This window comes from Carcharhinus amblyrhynchos, chromosome 9, assembly GCF_965287045.1.
Source record: "Carcharhinus amblyrhynchos chromosome 9, sCarAmb.v2.hapA, whole genome shotgun sequence".
NCBI classification, from domain to species: Eukaryota; Metazoa; Chordata; class Chondrichthyes; order Carcharhiniformes; family Carcharhinidae; genus Carcharhinus; species Carcharhinus amblyrhynchos.
Genome location: NC_137332.1, coordinates 90829798 through 90851873, shown reverse-complemented (window position 1 = coordinate 90851873; position 22076 = coordinate 90829798). Strand labels below are relative to the sequence as shown.

Genomic DNA, 22076 nt, shown 5'->3' with positions numbered 1-22076 from the left:
ACTCGATGAGGGAGGCGGCCTTGACCATCCAGAAGACTGACCAGAGAAGGAAGGAAGGAAGAAGCTGCCATCGAGATTCACCTTCATGACAACAAACCAGAGGGACGCAATGAATTGAGCCTGCAGTTTAACCAACCCATCTTTACGGGTAGTATACTTGAATCTGGAGTATCCTCTTGTTTTATGTGGGTAATTTAAGGGTTAATAGTGTTATTATTAATAAACTTGTTGAACCTTTACTTGTGTTTGTCCTTTGTCTATCTTGCAAACAAGGACACCGGGGTAAAACCTTAGAGTAAGCAAACTGGTCGAAAGTATCTGAGAATTAACAGATACAACATTCGGCACCCCAGATAGTCCTTCGATAAGAAGTGATACATTGCTCCGAAGTCGAACCTTTAACCTGGTATTCTCCAACACTCCGTCTAAGCCTGAACTAAGAGGGCAGGTTGCCCCACGTGACAGCCCGTCTTAAGTGAGTGAAAGATTAATACAGATTTGACCAGTACATTGGGCCATAAACCCAGTGTCTGTAACATAAGGTGGACAAACAGTGCAGTTAGAACTAGAACAGTCTAGGGAATTTGGGTAAAATCTACAGGAGGGAATTTAGTGAAAACCGGACTCCTATCCCGATGCCTTACCTATACTCAAGCGATGAGTCGTTAGTGTACGCTTAAACTGGACCAGCTGATGGGCAACACGATAGCTCAGTGACTATCACTGTTTGCTGTGCAGATACATGGATTTGGGCCAGTGTCTGTGGGAGTTTGTGCATTCTCCCCATGCTTGCGAGGGTTTTCTCCGGTTTCCTCCCACACCCCAAAGATGTGCTCTTAGGCTGATTGGTGGAACAAATTGTCCCTAAATTAGTCTCCCCTCAATCTGGTTTCCAATGTGGAGTGCCATAAGTGGAGACAAGGGTCATGGGTGGAAGAGAGGACTCACAATGTTAAAATGGCAGCGCGTGCTCGTTGGGCCGAAGGGCCTGTTTCCTGTGCTGTTATTCTTTGTTCTTTGAATCCTAAAAGGAAATAATTACAGCTAGTCATGCCGAATGGGAAGAAGTTCTCTGTTTATATTTGAACCGTACGTGACCCAAATGGGGGCAGTGGGGTGACGCCCCAAAACTGGATCTGTAATCTGAGGCAGAGAATTGTTGGAGTCGTGCCCATAAGGAAGTGGGTAAAAAGGCTCCCAAGCTTAGGAAGGCAATTGCAATCGCCAGTTGTCTAAAACAACTCCTTGGTAGAGAAGCAGAGATTATCTGGGTTAAACGGGACAGGGAGGCTTAGGTAACCCAACTAAAGCAGGACTTAATGAGTGCTACCGCGCGCATACAACAATTGGAAGCGCAGATAGACACACAAGAGGAAAGGAACCAAATCAATATGATACACATGAGCAAATTCCAGGCTCAATGTGATAGTCAGTGAGAGAGAGGCTGCGCTGCAACAGGTAGAGGACGTTAAACATAAATGCAGTGACCTGCAAGCTGCAGTAAAAGTTTTGCACTAAGCAGGAAAAGCAAATATAGCACGCAGAACAGACCACTCCAAATGCCTACGCGAGACTGAAGATTCAAAATCACAACTAGCCATAAAAAGGGGTGTAATGTGTGCATACACCATTGAAAAAGGGGATAGTGACCCAGGGATAGAGTGGGGGGACTTAGATTCCTGCCATTATGCAACAGCTAGCGTCACTGCTGACTGGGGACCCCCACCTCCCTTCCCAGTAATGGAACCAATGGCACCACCTAATCTAGTCCCCATCTCGGAAAACTCACTCTCAGCTCCTAGTCCTATTGCTGTCCCAATAAGCCCAGTCACTAATTCAGTTCCTGTACTGATGAACCCAGTCGCTCCACGATGACAGGATGGACAAAACCACAATGTGACTTATAAGAACATAAGAAATAGGAGCAGGAGTAAGCCACCTAGCCCTTCGAGCCTGCCCCACCATTCAATGAGATCATGGCTGATCTGAAGTGGATCAGTTCCACTTTCCCGCTTTCTCCCCGTAACCCTTAATTCCCTTGTCTGTCAAAAACCTATCTACCCGTGACTTAAATATATTTAGCGGGGTAGCCTCCACCACTTCAACGGGCAGGGAATTCCAGAGATTCACCACCCTTTGAGTGAAGAAGTTCCTCCTCAACTCCGTGCTAAACTGCACTCCCCTTATCTTGAGGCTGTGCCCTCTAGTCCTGCTGTCCTTTCTGAGTGGGAAGAATCTCTCTACCTCTACCCTATCCATCCCTTTCATTATCTTATACGTCTCTATAAGATCCCCCCTCATCCTTCTAAACTGCAAGGAGTACAGACCCAGTCTATTTAGTCTCTCTTCATAGTCTAACCCCCTCATCTCCGGTATCAGCCTAGTGAACCTCCTTTGCACTCCCTCCAAGGCCAAAATATCCTTGCGCAAGTACGGCGACCAAAACTGCACACAGTACTCCAGCTGCGGCCTCACCAGTGCCCTGTACAGTTGCAGCAAGACCTCCCTGCTTTTATATTCTATCCCCCTCGCTATAAAGGCCAGCATCCCATTCGTCTTCTTGATCACCTGCTGCACCTGCAGACTGGGTTTTTGCGACTCATGCACAAGGACCCCCAGGTCCCTCTGCATCGTAGCATGCTGCAGCTTTTCGCCCTTTAAATAGTAATCCCTCCTACTATTATTCCTGCCAAAGTGGATAACCTCACACTTGCTAACATTGTACTCCATCTGCCAGGTCCTCGCCCACTCGTTCAGCCTATCCAAATCCCTCTGCAGACTTTCCACACCCTCCACACAATTTGCTTTTCCACTCATCTTTGTGTCATCAGCAAATTTTGTCACCCTACACTCAGCCCCCTCCTCTGGATGATCTATATAAATAGTAAATAGCTGAGGCCCTAGCACCGATCCCTGCGGCACTCCACTAGTCACCAACCGCCAATCAGAATAGCACCCATTGATACCAACGCTCTGCCTCCTATTAGACAACCAATCCTCTATCCACGCTAACACCTTACCCCCAACTCCATGCCCCCAACCTTCTGAAGCAATCTTTTGTGCGGCACCTTATCAAACGCCTTTTGAAAATCGAGAAACACCACATCCACCAGTTCCCCTCTCTACCGCACTAGTCACATCCTCATAGAAATCCAATAAATTCGTCAAACACGACTTCCCCTTAACGAATCCGTGCTGCGTCTGCTCTATCAAACCATTCTTTTCTAGGTGCCTCGCTATTTCTTCTTTGATGACGGATTCAAGCATTTTTCCAACAACAGACGTTAAACTAACCGGCCTATAATTCCCTGCCTTTTGCCTGCTACCTTTTCTAAACAGTGGAGTAACATTAGCCGTTTTCCAATCTTCCGGCACTTCCCCGGAATCCAGCGAAGTTTGGTAAATAATCACTAAGGCATCCACTATCACCTCTGCCATTTCCTTCAGAACCCTGGGATGCATTCCATCCAGTCCTGGGGACTTGTCCACCGTCAGTCCCGCTAGTCTATCAAGCGCTACCTCTCTAGTGACAGTAATCGCATTCAGGCCCTCAACTCCTATCATCCTTCTATCTTTAATATCCAGCAAACTATTTGTGTCCTCCTCCGTGAAGACCGAGGCAAAAAACTTATTTAAGGCCTCAGTCATTTCCTCATCTCCCACCACTAAATCTCCCCTCTCATCCTCTAAGGGTCCAACATTCACTCTAGCCAGCCTCCTCCTCTTTATATATTTGTAAAAACTCTTACTGTCCTTTTTTATATTTAGTGCTAGTTTAGCTTCATAGTCCGTCCTTCCTTTCTTTACCAACTTCTTAGTCATTCTTTGTTGATTTTTAAACCTCTCCCAATCTTCTACTCACCCACTACTTTTAGCCACTCTAAACGCATCAGCTTTTAATTTAATACTCTCCTTTATTTCCTTTGATAACCATGGCTGATTATCCCTTCTCCTACATTCCTTCTTTACCATTGGAATATATTTCTGCTAAGCACTGAAAAAGATCTCCTTAAAGATCCTCCACTGTTCCTCAGCCGTCCTACCGACCAATCTGCACCCCCAATCTACATTTGCCAATTCCTCTCTCATCCTATCGTACTCCCCTCTGTTCAAACAGAGGACACAGGTTCGGGACCCTACTTTCTCATCCTCCATCTGCATCAAAAACTCAACCATACAATGATCGCTCGTCCCAAGAGGATCCCTCACAACAAGATCTCTAATTCTTCTTGCCTCGTTACACAACGTGTGGGTATGCCAGCGTTGGACTGGCGTAAACACAGTAAAAAGTCTGACAACACCAGGTTTTAGTCCAACCGATTTATTTGATAATAGACTCACAAGCTTTCGGGGTTAGCCCCTTCGTCAGGTCACCTTTTTACTGTCGTTACACAACACCAGATCTAAGATAGCTCGCTCCCTCGTTGGTTCCATCACACACTGTTCAAGGAAACTATCCCTACAGCATTCCAAGAACTCTTCCTCAAGCCCACCACGTCGGACTTGGGTCAACCAATCAATATGCAGATTGAAATCCCCCATAATTATCGCCACTCCATTTCTGCACGCATCATTTATTTGCTTGTTTATAGCCCACCCCACCTCCAAGTTATTATTTGGGGGCCTATAGACCACACCCACCAGCGTCTTCCTCCCCTTACTGTTCCTTATCTCCACCCACAACGATTCCACGTTCTGCTCTTTGGAGCCTATATCTTCCCTTACTACCGCCCTGATATTATCCTTAATCAACAAAGCTACCCCCCCGCCTTTTTCCTCCTGTCTATCCTTCCTAAACACTTGATACCCCTGGACATTCAGCTCCCAGTTCCTGTCACCCTGCAACCACGTTTCCGTAATGACCACCAGATCATATCCATTTGTGCTCATCTGCGCCACCAGCTCATTCACTTTGTTCCAAATGCTTCGTGCATTCAGGTAAAGTGTCTTTATCCCAGCCTTTATCTGTACCCTATTTGAAGGAACGCTACCAACCTTTCTCATGCCCCCTTTATTATTGGGACATCCTCAACATTTTCCCGCGCCCATACCCTCTCTTTTACTGTAGACATTGCAAATTCTCCTACCCCTGCACCCTCCCCCCAGCTAATTAGTTTAAAGCCCTATCTACAGTCCTAGTTATACAATTTGCCAGGACTCTGGTCCCAGCACAGTTCAGACAAAGACCATCTCGTCTGAACAGGTCCCACCTGCCCCAATACTGGTGCCAATGCTCCATAAATTCAAATTCATTCCTCCCACACCAATCCCTGAGCCACCCATTCATCTCTTTAATCCTATTTACCCTACGCCCATCTGCACGTGGTTCAGGTAGTAATCCAGAGATAACCACCTTGTCGGTTCTGCTTTTTAATTTGATTCCCAGCTTTTCATACTCCCTCTGCAGATCCTTAGTTCCCATTTTGCCTATGTCGTTGGCACCCACATGTACCACAACAACCGGATTCTCACCCTCCCACTCCAGGTTCCTCTGCAGCCCAGATGAGACAACCTGGACCCGAGCACCAGGCAGACAACACACCCTTCTGCATTCTTTATCATTGTGACAAAAGACAGTGTCTATACCCCTAACCACACTATCCCCAATTACCACTACAGTCCTCTTTATTTCTTCCTCTTTGTCCTGTGTCTGCATCACTGTACTGTGGGCAGTTTGCTCATCAACCTTACAGCCCTCATTCTTGTCCACACTGGGAGCAAGAACCTCAAACCTGTTGTGCAGATTGAGAGGCTGAGGCCTTTGGGTCCCCCCCCACCTTCCTCCCCACTCCCCCCTCCTTCATCTCGCCTTTCCCCCCCACTCCCCCCTCCTTCCTCTCACCCTTCCTCCCCTCAGCAGCACCCTCTTGTTCCTGACCCTCAGAGTTAGCCAGACTAGGGGGTGTGAATCTCTCTTGTAACCCATTATCCAGGTTACATTCCCTCTCCCTGGTGAGCCTCAGTGTCTGAAGGTCAGGGGTCAGCTCATCTACTTTGAGCTGGAGCTCTTCAAGCAACCAGCACTTACTGCAGACATGGTCACTGGGAAGGACCTTGGGGTCCACCAGTTTCCACATCATACAGAAACAGCACATCACATGCCCCTCCATCACAGTCTCTTACTGATTTCTAAACACAGTTAAGAATTTAAACTTACCTCGCCCTTTTCTCCCAAGCCCTGTTATCCAAAGCCCTTATTGCTCATTCTGCTTCCCTCTCACTACGCTGCCTGCTCCCGATGCTGCCTGCTGTCTACAGCAGGTCTCCTTTTAAACTTTGCGCGGTAAAAAAAATCCCTTCCCACAAAGCCCTGCGGCCCACTTCCTGTCTAATTTTTAAAGCAGAAAAACCGTTACAAAGCCCGCGAAAATCTTTACAAAGGTAACTGCTTACCTTTACTCTGTGCAACCTTCACTCCGCTCGCTCCAGCAAACAATGTAACTCCATATACTGACACAGCTAAAGCGATTGGAGTATTTGAACCCTCCAGGGATCCACATGCTCTCTTTGACCAGGTCACCTAATATTGTGATTTAAATGGCCTTACGAGGCAGAAGAGGTTAAACTTATTCTGTTATGTCCTGCCATCCGTTCCAGCCTACCCAAACCCCAGAATGTGGCCAGGGGAACTCTACCAGAAAGGAAGGCAGCCATTCTGGCCGCCATAGGCTACAATAGGGATGACCCGGCTTAAATGACTGTCAACAAAAAAGAGGGCAGCACCCGACAGCCTATGCTGGCCGACTACGCAACCAATTTGTTGTGGTTTTCAGCCAATTAAATCGACTCCAATTAAATGCACACCACTGGTCCACATGGATCTGGACCCTGATAGCACACACCATAGAGGGGAGTCGGAAAGCCTGTGAGAATTTTGACCCTGATGATAAACAGAAGCCTGGGCCACCTGCAAAATGACTTGTGTGGGGGGAATGAAAAGTCAGACAAACAGACACTCCCAAGCCCACAAAACACGGAATGATGAATCCACACAAACCTGGTCCCGGTTTGGCGTAACAAAGGGGGAGATGGAAACGGGACAGGGGAACTCACTCCCATATACCTCTGCCAATCATCGATACAGAGGACCACAGCCCTGCGCAGAACCCTGATATATTCCCAACCCCAGGGAACAAGATGAAACCAATCTCAGATATGCACCCCCACAAGCACAGTGTCATAGCTGCAGGCAACGCAACCATTTTGCCCGGGACTGTAGAGCACCACCAAGTTTCAGGGGGCCAGCAAATCCCGCACACCTATACACCCCTGCTGATCACTGACACAGGGAACCACAAGGCCGCTCAGGACATAGGCCCAACCCCCCGACACCGAGAACAATACAGAGCTGAGCCCAGAAGCCCATGCCCACAAGTAGTGTCATACCTGTGGGCAACCCAACCATTTTGCCTGAGACTGTGGGGCACCATTCAACTACCCCACATGACCATTTCAGTGGTTCCCTGACGATGGACCCCGACCCATGCCCCTCGAAGGACAAGCCCAACAAGCGACTATAATCCCCACTCACTACCCCCAGGACCAGCATACAAATCTGCAGTTCCCGCCCCAATTTCCCTAACCCAGGAGACCGCGACCAAAAGGATGGGGCAACCCGCAAACCTTACCCCCTATGGCGCCCCTGTTACCGGGACTCCAAGAACTGTTTGACCTGGCGCTCATTACCAGAGGTGGTAATGTAGTGGGTACCCAGCAGCCAAAGCCCCCCGCGTAGGTTCCCTTCACTAAGAAAGAAGCAGGACATCACAGTCCAAATTGTAAATAGCTTTATCTGTCCACTCTACGCATCACCCAAAAAAGAATGCAATAGAACAAAGGGATTTGGGAATACAGATACATAATTCCCTAAAAATGGCGTCACAGGTAGATAGGGTTGTAAAGAGTGCTTTTGGTACATTGGCCTTTATAAATCAAAGTATTGAGTATTAGAGTTGGAATGTTATGGTGAGGTTGTATAAGACATTGGTGAGGCCGAATTTAGAGTATTGTGTGCAGTTTTGGTCACCTAATTACAGGAAAGATATTAATGAGGTTGAAAGAGTGCAGAGAAGGTTTACAAAGATGTTGCTGGGACTTGAGAAACTGAGTTACAGAGAAAGGTTGAATAGGTTAGGATTTGATTCCCTGGAGCTTAGAAGAATGAGGGGAGATTTGATAGAGATGTATAAAATTATGATGGCTATAGATAGAGTGAATGCAAGCAGACTTTTTCCACTGAGGCTAGGGGAGAAAAAAACTAGAGGACATGGGTTAAGGGTGAAGGGTGAAAAGTTTAAAGGGAATATTAGAAGGGTCTTCTTCACACAGAGAGTGGTGGGAGTATGGAATGAGCTGCCAGATGAAGTGGTGAATGCGGGCTCACTTTTAACATTTCAGAAAAACTTGGACAGGTACATGGATGAGAGCTATGTAGAGGGATATGGTCCAGGTGCAGGTCAGTGGAACTAGGTAGAAAAATGGTTCGGCACAGCCAAGAAGGGCCATAAGACCTGTTTCACTGCTGTAATGTTCTATGGTTCTATGATTCTTTGTTTTTAAAAAAGACAGGAGTTATACGACATTCAAGTAAAGAAAAGGAAAAGAGAATCAGGTATTAATAAGAATCAACAGGTGCTACCTTGATCTCCCCAGAATGAACTACATACTTCTCTGCTATCTGGGACGCCTCGTCTCAGGCCAAACCACAGACACCACATCAACCAAAGACCAGAAGATCAGCCTATAATACCCCGGATATATGTGGTTTACCCCACTAGATGCAGGCAAATGTGAGGATGGCGTCATATAGGTACACCCCAATAAGAGTATCACCTATGGATGTAATAACCAAAGACTGGTATACAGGAAATATAATGGGAGCTCTGATTATTGCTCTCTTAGGAATAGTGATTGATGGGCGTACACTCACCATGGGTGCATGGAGCTAGTCTGTCTAGTCCATGGCCCAGAAAAAGGGCTGGAAGTGCCCCTGTAAGGTTATTCAGAATGAGTATATATACTATGAAATTAAGAATGGGTTAAGTGGGGATGGGTTAGCACACCCATCCCCACTTGTCCCAAAACCACTCCAGGGCCCCAAAATGGGTTGATACTAAAACATACAGGGAAAATATTATTTGACAACACACACTACGAATCGGTGCCAGTAGTGGTAGATTTAGCCAGAACACAATTATCAGACTTGTGTCCCTCCCCACTTAGAAAATTGTACTTCCACTTGACCCAGAGGCTGCTAAGCCAAAAGACTGGGACACACGCAGGGGACGAGATACCCAGGTCAAAGGGGCACAAGAGGAAGAAAATCCTGAATGATCTGGCGACCGCATATGGAGCAGGAGTATCCACCATTAATGCACTGGATCTGGCTGATTTGGGTAATAAGCTCAGAGTCCTAACCCAACAAGTTAAACAGACCTTGGACAGCTTAAATGAAAATGCTGGGCAAGATGCTGAGGGAGATTTGACTGAGAACAGGGCTAGTATATGGTTACTGTACTCGAAGGACATGCTCAAACTATTAATCATATCGCCTAACAGAGGGTGGAAGATGATGCCAGGTAACAGAACCGAACTCTATGTAGCATCTGTGGGCAATGGATGGTCGAGCAGTTAAGAGAGAATTACAACCAGGTCAGCAGGGGGAAAGTTCCGTCCTGGATCAGTGATGAACAGATTGAACACCTGTACTGGGGAAAAAGACACCCCAATGTCACTAACTGCCAATTACAGCAACTGGCCAAGGTCTGGTCTAACGATAGTTGTGGAGGAACCCCGGGGACTACACTAGGAATGGTGTTGGGAATCCCAGTAATTTTAAAAAATAAGGTTGGGTTGAGACTTTTGAAGTCAAAAATATAGGGATCATTAAAGGAGGGATGTGGATGTGATACCAGGGGACTCTACCATATGTAGTTCAGAAAGGAGGGAAGCTCATAGGCACCAATCTGAAGAAATGTGAACACACAGACAAAATGGTGTGTGTTTATATCCGGTGTATGAAAATGAACATGCCCTCTGTGGATTCAGAAAAACCATTAACCTAAATTGCACCCTGGAAATATGAAATTTGGAAAGAGATGTCACCTGGGTGGCTTACGGGGGGGAGGGAGAATATTGTATCACAACCTAACTAGAAAATTACCAGTATGGGGCAGCCATTTGTAGCATCCACAACACTACCTTTTTGCATTAAACCGCAGATTCCCACTAGGATAGGATTAATTGAGAAGGTAGACATACACAGAAGAGAGAAATACTAATAAATGCTAGCAAGAAATTGAGACAAAGCTTGGGAGACTATTTTGAAAAAACTGATAGTGGGATAACACTTATCCCTGAAAAACTTCAACAAATTTGGACACAACTGATCGCAGCACACAAGATCTTTGTCAAAGGGAAATAGAAAAGAACAGTAGTGAAATTAGAGTCACTACATGGTAGGAGGACCTCTGGGATTGGGGTTCAAATGTCCAGATCCACCCATGGTTCCACATTCTGTCACACCTGGCTGTAATAGGAATCCTATTTGTGGCAGTGTACCGAACCATCCTCACATTTAAATTCACCCGACGGAAGAAGGAATTTCTGCAAAAAGTTGGACCTGGCAAGGGCCATCCGACATCAGAAGAGCTTTACAATCAAGACCCTTGATACTCTCCCCTCTACATTTAGTATGCATTGTCACTTGTCATTTCGTTTATTGCTTTGTTTTGTATATTCCTGATTGATGTATTGTTTCTTTTTTAAAAAATTATTTTACTTCATTTAAATTTGTTGGTACTATTCTGGGTTAGGGATGATACTATCAACCCCAGATTCGGGGTACTTGCTTGTTGAGATGGTTTGGTAAGAATTGTGTGATCCGGTTCGCTGACGCTCACTGGATCAAGAGGAGGGAATGTGGTAATATAAACAGTGCCTAGTTTTAAGGCTGATAAAATTGGATATCCTAAATTAGAGAATTGGGCATATTAAAATCAAATAGTCAAACCTCAGGCAGCCCAATTGTACAAATATACAAACATGTCTCGGCCTGACCAATCAATCAATCACCCATCAAAGGTTGTTGCACTCTACTGATATTTAGCAGATCATTGCACCTCACTGCACTGGCCTATTGTTAGAAGCCCAGATCAGGCCAGACTTTCTGTCACCAAGAGTTCCTATAGTTAGCTTATCTGATAACAGGTTACACGTAAGCAACAGCATGGAGATGGGCACCTGGAGGTGGACCCTGGTGTCCTATCAGGCAGACATCAAGAAATCCACTGAGTATTGGCATCCCCTCATTGGCTGGAAGCCAGAGAAGTTTCTGGAAAGGTAAGCAGGAAGGGGGATAAGGGACACATTTCAGACACACCAGGAGCGAAGACTCGATGAGGGAGGAAGCCTTGACCATCCGGACGACTGACCAGAGAAGGAAGGAAGGAAGAAGCTGCCATCGAGATTCACCTTCATGACAACGAACCAGAGGGACTCAGCGAATCGAGCCTGCAGTTTAACCAAAGCATCTTTGCGGGTAGTATACTTAAATCTGGGGTATCCTGTTGTTTTATGTCGGTAACTTTAGGGTTAATAGTGTTATTATTAATAAACTTGTTGAACCTTTACTTGCGTTTGTCCTTTGTCTATCTTGCAATAAGGACACCGGGGTAAAACCTTAGAGTAAGCAAACTGGTCGAAAGTATCTGAGAATTAATAGGTACAACAGTCTACATGTGTCCTGCTTGTGAACCGGGCTCTTCTGATGAAGGGGCAACGCTTTGAAAGCTCATGCTACCAAATAAACCTATTGGACTTAACCTGGTGTTGTGAGACTACTTACTCTTTTCTGTTGTGCAATTAGTGGGACTGCAGTGACTTGCAGGTCTTTTCCTTCAGTTATATACAGAGAATCTCCTGCAATTGTGAATCTTCCCACCGCCTTCGCTCTGGTTCCGACCAAGGATCAATCTCTGCTTTTCAATTCAGCCGCTCACGCTTCCTCACGTTCCAACTCCTGAACGCTGGGCACCAACAACCGCTACTCCCTTACAGAACTATAACTCCCATCAGGTACCATGGGCTGGCTCTCCCCAGATTCCCCATATTGCCGCCCCTCACTGCGCAGGGCCTGGGAACACATGCAGCATAGGTAATGTAGTTCCCACCAGGTGAGAATCTGTCTGGAAAGTGGCTGCACAGAACTGGATGGAGAACGAAGTCAGTGAGGCCTGCTCCCAACGTGATTGACATTGTCATTGTGGCCGGTTTTAATATTCACTCTTTCCTTGATTTGCTGTCAGATCCGTCAATCAGAGCAAAGCTGTTTGATTGAAGGGGTGTGTTCGATATTGAGTGAGTTTATTGGAAGCATTTCCCTTCTGATTCACAGGCTGTTTTGTTGATGATGGGCCATTCCATTACTGAATATGACACGGTGAGATGTCATTATCTGGGAGGGGCAGAGACACATTTATTCAAATATCTTTTAATATCTTCCTTTATGATTTCACCTGAAGGCCTCAGCGTTTTCTAAAAGTCTGGACTTGGATTTGGTAGTTTTGCCCAGTACTGTGTCTGATAGACGGCACATTTCCAAGTAAGCTGAGTGAGTGTAGTGTATCTAACTTCACAAGATAAACCAGGATCCTTCAATCAGCCACACTGAAGCAATATTTTCCTTCGCTTCCTACACTTTCTGCTCAGTGTATTTTCTTCAAAAATTATAAACTCCACCGAGCAGTCTTTCCATTGCCCTCACACTGCCTGGAAAGATGGGACTGGATGGAGGAAAGGAAGTAGACACATTATCTGCAGCTGGTCACTGCTGGGAAACAGAGGATTTGTGCCAGCTAGTTGAGGAGAAAGAAAGGACTTGCATCTCATCCTCCACATGGGATTAGCAGGCTGGCACATCACCTCTACTTTCTCAGAAGACTGAAGAAATTTGGCATGTCAGCTATGACTGTCAACAATTTTACAGATGCACCATACAAATCATTCTTTCTTGTTGTATCACAACTTAATAGGGCTCCTGCTCTGCCCAAGACCACAAGGAACCACAAAAGGTCATGAATGTAGCTCAATCCATCAAGCAATCAGTCTCCCATCCATTGACTCTGTCTACACTTGCAGTTGCCTCAGCAAAGCAGGCAGCATAATTAAGGACCCCAAGCACCCTGGACATTCTCTCTTCCACCTTGTTTCGTCAGGAAAAAGATACAAAAGTTTGAGGTCACGTACCAACCGACTCAAGAATAGCTTCTTCCCTGCTGTCAGTCTTTTGAATGGACTTATCTTGCAGTAAGTTGATCTTTCTCTACAGCCTAGCTTATGACTGTAACATTATGTTCTGCACTCTCTCATTCCCTTCTCTATGAATGGTATGTTTTGTTTGTATAGTGCGCAAGATACAATACTTTTCACTGTATGTTAATACACGTGACAATAATAAAGCAAATCAAATCAAATCAAAAATCACTGTGCAACAGTCTCTAACTAAGGAGTCAATCCCTTCAACAAAGAAGGAGGTGGTGTTGAAGGAAATCATGTTTCCTGCTTATGTTTCACAGAAGGATTGTACCATACTACACCAAAGAAAACAGAGACCAGACACTGCAGATAGTCCCTGACCCTCACCCAGGCAACAACTGAGGGAAGACATCCAATCCCTTCACAGCACTGTTCAACACAGAGAAGTTTGGAGGATGAAATCATCATCAGGAAATCAATTGGGTCAGATTTGACATTCCGTCAGATCTGAAATTGGTCAGTGGTGTGGAGCCTTCCATCAGAATCAAACTTTCCAAAGGTCCACACGGGAGAATCCCTTCAGGTGTGATGTTTGTGAGGTGACTGTTACCTAATCCTGCAGTTTCTTGACACATCAAGGAATTCACTGGGGAGAAACCATTCATATGCAATGTGTGTGCCAAATCATTCTCACAATCGTCAGGTCTCCATGTCCACCAACAAATTCACGGGGACTTAAGGGGTCACCAATGCATTCATACCAAAGAGAAACCATTCCTATGCGAGGTTTGTGGGACCATTCTCACAGATATTAAACCTCCATACACCAATACATTCATAAGAACATAAGAACATAAGAAATAGGAGCAGGAGTAGGCCATCCAGCCCTTCGAGCCTGCCCCGCCATTCAATAAGATCATGGCTGATCTGTCGCTGCTCAGTTCCACTTTCCCGCCCTCTCCCCATAACCCTTAATCCCCTCTCCTATCAAAAACCCATCAACCCGCGTCTTAAAAATATTTAGCGAGGCAGCCTCCACCACTTCAACGGGCAGAGAATTCCAGAGATTCACCACCCTTTGAGTGAAGAAGTTCCTCCTCAACTCCATTCTAAACCGCCCCCCTTTTATCTTGAGGCTGTGCCCCCTAGTCCTACTGTCTTTTTTGAGCGGGAAGAGTCTTTCCACCTCTATCCTATCCATCCCATTCATCATCTTATACGTCTCAATGAGATCTCCCCTCATTCTTCTAAACTCTAACAAGTACAAGCCCAGTTTATTCAGCCTCTCCTCATAGCTCAACCCCCTCAACTCCAGTATCAGCCTAGTAAACCTCCTCTGCACTCCCTCCAAGGCCAAAATATCTTTGCGCAGGTGCTGCGCCCAAAACTGCACACAGTACTCCAGTTGTGGCCTCACCAATGCCCTATACAGCTGCAGCAAGACCTCCCTACTTTTATATTCAATCCCCCTCGCTATGAAGGCCAGCATCCCATTCGCCTTCCTGACCACCTGCTGCACCTGCAAGCTGGGTTTTTGCGACTTTTTGGGTTTTTTACAAAGGAGAAACCATTCAAATGTGAGATGTGTAACAAATCATTCTCAATTCATAGGAACTCCTGCTTTATCAGAAGATTTACATAAGGAAAACTCTTTTGGCATGATGTTTATGTCAAGGATTGCACCTACACCACCAATTCGTAAAGTGGATTCATACTGGAGAGAAATTATTCAGGTTCGAGCTGTGTGACAAAGCTCTCACACATTCAGTGCAGAGTAGAAACCCTATCATTGTGAGTTCTATAACAAAGCCTTTACACAGGTGATGGAACTCCTGAAACATCAGTGAACCCACACGGGGAATACCTAACCAAGTCAACGGAATACTGCTGTGAACCGCACTCTCTCTGAAGGAAGTTAATGATGTTAGGTTTATGACTAAATTATTGTAACTGTTTCTTCTGTTTATGTTCCACAACTAAAATAAACTATTATCCATATCCCTGTAGTTTGCTTACTGAATCAGAAAGATGACTGTTGGTGCCTGAATGCCCAAAGACCCGGAGTATAATTTGAAAAACTCCTCAAACAGACACAGTCAGCAGAAATTCACCACTCTCATTATTCCCATCTAGGGCTGTGGTCATTTCTGCAGTTGATACTAGTTTCCTGGGTGATGTTTAATAAACCAGTGTTAAAGTCTGTAAAAGTTCAGTTTGCATTTGACACTAACTTATATTTAAAATCTTGATACAGTCAAAATGAGCCAGATTACGCTAATTATAGCAACAGGGAATTTTATTAAAGAAAGTAAGATACGATCAATTGCGATAGTTTTATTTCAAGATTGTGATTTGATTGGTTTCACGCTCATGCAGTATGTGAACTAGGAAAATTTCTGCACTCATTTTCCAACTGCTTCAATAAATGATGATGGTGGGAGTGGGTGAGATGTTTGTATAGGGAGCTCAGAACTTCTGAATTCTTAGCATGGACTCGACACAACTTTAACCCACGTTCCTGGAATAATCCTGGAGATTAACATAAAAGGTCTCGTGACATTACATTCATGAAATCACAGGATCCATACAGTTCAGAAGCCATTTGGCCCATTGAGTCTGCACAGACTCCCTGACAGAGTATCTTGACCAGGCCCTCTTTCTCCGTCCTATGCCTGTAACATCACACATTTCCTGTGGCTAAACCACTAAACTGACGGGGAATTTAGTATGGTCAATCCAGCTAGCCTGTGGGAGGAAACTACAGCACCTGCAGGAAACCCACGCAGACATAGGGAGAATGTGCAAACTCCACAAAGACAGTCACCCAAGGCTAGAACTGAACCCGGATTCGCGGAGCTGAAGTTCACCCTCACGTTGTAGAAGAATGAAGAAGTTACGTCCGATGTCCTCGTCAAGATGGATAGTTTGAATACATTTTTAAAAACAGAACCAGCTTGGGTCACTGTCCGTGTGGAGTTTGCACATTCTCCTCGTGTCTGCGTGGGTTTCCTCACAGTGCTCCAGTTTCCTCCCACAGTCCAAAGATGTGCAGGTTAGGTTGATTGGCCATGCTAAAATTGTCCCTTAGTGCCCTGGGATGCGTAGGTTGGGGGATTAGTGGATAAAATATGTAGGGATATAGGGGTAGGTCTTGGGTGGGGTGGTCGGTGCAGACTCGATGGGCCAAAGGGCCTCTTTCTGCACTGTAGGGTTCTATGATTTATTGCAATTTACAAATCCATACAGATAAAACAGCAGACAGCACAACATTCAGCTTTGAATCAACCAAAATAATAAAGCATTTGACAATTACCCAAGATCTTTCCCTATGAAATGAATCTTGGAAGAGTGTGAGATAAACACATCACACCATTACTACATCAAGGTATGATGGGCTGAGGGAACTCAGGTCTGTAGCGACTGAGTCAAACTCCCCCACCATACTCAGGATAGTGGTCCTCCCAGACTGCAGATTACAGACACTATCAAGGCTATTAGTCAACACCTGTCACCTGACTAGGATCTGTCTATAATTCACATCACCAACTAAAGCAGGGTCCGTTTCTACCCTATACGGGGCAGCACGGTAGTACAGTGGTTAGCACTGCTGGTTTACAGCTCCAGGGATCTGGGTTCGATTCCCGGCTTGGGTCACTGTCTGTGTGGAGTTTGCACATTCTCCTTGTATCTGCGTGGGTTTCGTCCAGATGCTCTGGTTTCCTCCAGAGGCCTCTTTCTGTATTGTAGAGATTCTAAGTCATTCTATACCCACTACTGACAGCCAGATCACTTTGCCAACACTCACACTTACATCAGGGTAACTCTTTCAAAATACTACAGACAAATGTTTCTTTAAAGTCCCTGTGCTTCCAATTCCAGTAGTCAGAAATGATACCGAAGTCTGGCTTCCAATTCCAGTAGTCGGAAATGATACTGAACTTTAGTGACACAGAATGGAGCACATTTCCATCACTGAAACCCACCAACAGTGACAGAGATCCAATGGTATTTAAGGGTCCGTGGACCAATTAGTTTCCATTCCTGGAAGACACTCTTCTCCTTGGTGAATTGGGCTTTGTAATTCCCAACTCTCTGCCCTTTGACCCTCCATTCACCACAATGCTTCAACAGCCGTCAATCTGGCTTAAACACTCCCTCATATCCACGTCCTTATTCCCAAAATTATCTTTATTCTCATCCTGGTTGATCTCCCTATTTCTCAAGTCCAAGGGTTCCAGGTTTGACCATATCTGGTGCACAAATGCTTTAGCCATCCATCAGCAGATCTGGATGGACCACATCAAGCACTAGTAGTCCTACTTTCCTCTGTCAAAACTACTCATTACTCCAGGACCATCCTGATGGGAAAGATAACCCACAACTACTCCCATTCATGCCCAGTAAAGGGATGTCACATTCAGAGCGTATAAGAAATGAGCTAATTCAATTTGGACACTTTGAAATTGACTTATCCTTTACAAAGTGGGCAATGTGCCCCAGAAATGATCCCTGAAGATCAGGTGATTTGCACTGTGTATTTGAGAATTGATTCACTGTCAACAGAAATGAAAATTACATTACAGATTTAAACTGAAAGCAAAAGTACTCATTTAACTGGAGGAATGATATCTGTGCAGCTGGCAAGTAAGTGCAGTCCAGAGAATTGTTCATTGTGAGTTAGAACCAAATTAATTTAAAGCAGTGAACCATGAAAGGCAGTATGGTCACAGAGATGGATGGGGTTTAACCTGCCTATAAATGGTAGTGTGGAGTATTTGACCACTTTGCCTGTTAATTGACAGTCTCATATTAATTCCGAATAGAGCCGTAGAATTTTATAGCACAAAAAGAGGCCTATTGGCTCATTAAGTCTGAGCCGGCTATCAAGAATCCATCTACTCTAATCCTATTTTCCAGCACTTATTCTGTAGCCTTGTATGCTATGACATTTCAAATGCTTAACCAAATATTTCTTAAATATGTGAGGGTTCCTGCCTCTAACGTCTTTGGCAATGAGTTCCAATTAGCTTCAAAATCACATGTTAGATGTTCAGACAGACATTGTGAATTGCTTTACTTTTCTGACATTATAAAGTTTACTTTCTTAAGTTTACTGTGAGACTGTGTATCAGAGAGAAAAATTGTAGAGTGCTCAAGTAAAAAATCATGGGCCAGATTTTACCAATCGGAGGCTATGTGCCGGATCCAGATGTAAAACGGATCTGAGCGTGGAATCCCCATTCCAACGCGCCCATATGCTTTTTGCTGGCTCTGTCCGCACTCTGGGGCAGGGTTAGCACTGCCGGAACGATTGAAGCTCTGAACTGTGCATGCGCAGTTTGAAAAAAACTGAAACAGCGTGCCCGGACGCAAAAGATGAAACAGAGACCCGGGGGTGGGGGGGGGAAACGAGCCACAGTTGGACCCTGCGGGAGGCAGGCTCCCCTGGCAGATGCTCCCCTGAGAGGTCAGACCTCCTCCCTGGGAGGCAGGTTCCCTCCCCCCACCACCTCCCCCACGTTGTGATCAGACCCCCCTGGGAGGCAGGCTCCCCCTCAGCAGAGCATATCCCCAACCTACCTGGATTGCTGCTGTCCCACCACCATCCTTCTGACCTGCACTCGTTGATTGGAGATGTCAGTGTTGGACTGGAGTGAACACAGTAAGAAGTCTCACAACACCAGGTTAAAGTCCTGTTGGAGTTTAATCTGGTGTTTGTGAGACTTCTTACTGCAGTCGCTGGAGAGCCTACAGCATCTTCCTGACCTTCCGCCGGCATCTGCCGGAAGTGGGGGGGGGGTTGCAGGCTCAGACGGATCGCGGGTTGGAGGGGGGGCAGGCTCAGAAGGATCTCTGGTTGGCGGGTGTGCAGTGGTGGAGGATGGGGGGAAGATGGACTTGGGAGAATCTGCCTGGTGGGGTGGGGTGGGGTGGGGTGGGGTGGGGTGGGGTGGGGTGGGGGTGGGGGTGGGGGTGGGGTGGGGGTGGGGGTGGGGGAGGGGCTGCCTCCCAGGAAGGGTCCGATTGTGGGGGTGTCTGCAGGGGGGTGGTCCGATCACGGCTCATCTCTCCCCCCACCGCCCCCCCCACCACCACCAGCCACCACCCCCCCCCCCACACCACCCCCCTACCCCCACCACCACCCCCCCCAACCCCTACCCCCCCCCACCACCCCCCCCCAACCCCCCCCCCACCACCACCCCCCCCAACCCCTACCCCCCACCACCACCCCCCCCAACCCCTACCCCCCACCACCACCCCCCCCAACCCCTACCCCCCACCACCACCCCCCCCAACCCCTACCCCCCACCACCCCCCCCAACCCCTACCCCCCCACCACCACCCCCCCAACCCTACCCCCACCACCACCCCCCCCAACCCCTACCCCCCACCACCACCCCCCCCAACCCCTACCCCCCACCACCACCCCCCCCAACCCCTACCCCCCACCACCACCCCCCCCAACCCCTACCCCCCACCACCACCCCCCCCAACCCCTACCCCCCACCACCACCCCCCCCAACCCCTACCCCCCACCACCACCCCCCCCCAACCCCTACCCCCCACCACCACCCCCCCAACCCCTACCCCCCACCACCACCCCCCCCCAACCCCTACCCCCCACCACCACCCCCCCCCAACCCCTACCCCCCACCACCACCCCCCCCAACCCCTACCCCCCACCACCACCCCCCCCCAACCCCTACCCCCCCCACCACCAGCAACACCCCCATCCCACCCAACTCTCTCTGTTTTGTGTTTCACGTCTGGGCGCACTGTTTCAGGTTTTTTCAAACTGCGCACATGCAGTTCAGAGCTCTGATCGTTCTGGCAGCACTAAGCCCCGCCCCACTGCGCAGACTGGACCAGAGCTGGCAAAAAGCATATGGGCGTGCTGGAACAGGGATTTCGGGCTTGGATCCGTTTTACGTCCGGATCCGGCACTTGGCCTCCAAATGGTAAAATCTGGCCCAAAGACGGTAAAATGGGGTTTGGGGGTAGAGTTGGGCGCGTGGTTCATGCTGCCCGATTGGGTGTCAGTAAAGGCGCGATCTGCCCAGTTTTGGGTGCAGATTGCGTTGCAGGCCCAATGCCCGAATTTATTGTGATTTCACACCCATTTTCGGGCATGAATTTTTGGTAGAATCAGGCCTCATCTGTATTTGATCAAGTGCACAAAAAGCAAAGTGTTCAAGGTTAAAAGCATGCACACACAACATCAACTGTGTCCTTGTGGAAGTTACCACAAGGTACCAGCTGTACAAAGCTCTGGAAAAGTGTGTTCAGTTTTGGTCACTGCACCTCAGAAAAGATACCTAGGCCTTGGAGGGAGTGCAGCATAGATTCACCAGAATGGGGCTAAAAGATTTAAATTATGAGGACAGTTGTACAGTCTGAGTTTTCTTTCCCTTGAATGTAGAAAATGAAGAGGTAATTTAGTTGAGGTGTTTAAGATGAGTCCAGAACAAGGGGGCAGAGCATTAAAATTAGAGCTAGGCTGTTTAGAGGTGATGTCAGCAAACTCTCCTTCACAAAAAGGGGACTGGAGATCTGTAACTCTTTCATCACAAAAATCTGCAGTGACAAGGGGTCATTTGAATTTAAAAACTGATATTGATAGGTTTATTTTTAGACAAGGGGATCAAGGGTTACAGAGCCAATGCAGGTAGATAGAGTTAAGATACAGATCAGCCATAGCCTAAGTGAATGGTGTCACAGGCTCAAGGGATGGCTCCAATTCCAACATTCCTTAAATTCCTCTTGATTGTCCTCTCCACTCTCATTGCCAAGAACAATTTATTAGTGTCATCCTCTTCAACCTCCAGCTGAACCTCCGACCCCAAATCCTTTCCATCACAAAGATGACCTACCTCCCACTCTGTAACAACGTCCATTTATACTACCACATTAGTCCATCTGCTGTTGAAATTCTCATCCACGCTATGTGAAGTTTTTGTCATACACCTCACATTGAAACATCTTTTCCTCAGTGTGGATGTCTCAGTGTATCATGAGTTTTGCTGACTGTAAGATTCAGTCAGATCAGTCACACATCTCACATGGATTTCCCGCTGTGTGAATGCGACGATGATCCAACATGCTCCATAATTGATAAATCACAAGTGAATGTTTTCTTCTCCCCTGTGTGGATGCGTCGGTGACTCACCAGACCTGGCAACTGCGCAAAGCTCTTTTTACACACCTCACACTTGAACGGTTTCTCCCCAGTGTGAAGGCGTTGGTGTTCGCGGAGGTTCGATGGACGGGAAAATGATTTCTTACACACTTCACAGGTGAATGGTTTCTCCCCAGTGTGAGTGCGTTGGTGAACACGAAAGTGAGATGAGCGAGAGAATGATTTGTCGCACACTTCACACTTGAATGGTTTCTCCCCAGTGTGAATACGTCGGTGTTGTGTGAGTGCTGATGACTGTGTGAAGACTCGGTCACACAATTCACAAATGAATGGATTCTCCCCTCTGTGAATGCTCTGATGTATCAGGAACCTTGTGGATGTTGGGAAAGCTTTATCGCAAAACTCACACTTGAAGGGTTTCTCCCCTGTGTGGATTGTCTGATGGACCTGGAAGTTTGATAACTGTGTGAAAGCTTTCTCACACACATTACAGCGGAATGGCCTCTCGCCTGTGTGAATACGTTTGTGTCTGTGGAGATGCGATGACTGTGAAAACGATTTGTTGCAAACCTCACAAGTAAATGGTTTCTCTCCGGTATGAGTGCGTTCGTGGATACGAAAGTGGGATGAGCACGAGAATGATTTGTCACACAACTCACACTTCAACAGTTTCTCTTCCATGTGG

The 22076-nt window shown here is 46.8% G+C and overlaps 1 protein-coding gene across 1 annotated transcript in view; it reads right to left on the bottom strand.

The window, feature by feature from the left end:
- Positions 1–22072, bottom strand: part of LOC145348228 (uncharacterized) — a 56665-nt gene extending 34593 nt beyond the window's left edge. The window contains 1 exon segment of the mRNA XM_080196428.1: positions 21315–22072. Within this exon segment, the coding sequence (XP_080052554.1) occupies positions 21315–22072 (758 nt within the window).
- Between the last annotated feature and the right edge of the window lie 4 nt (positions 22073–22076).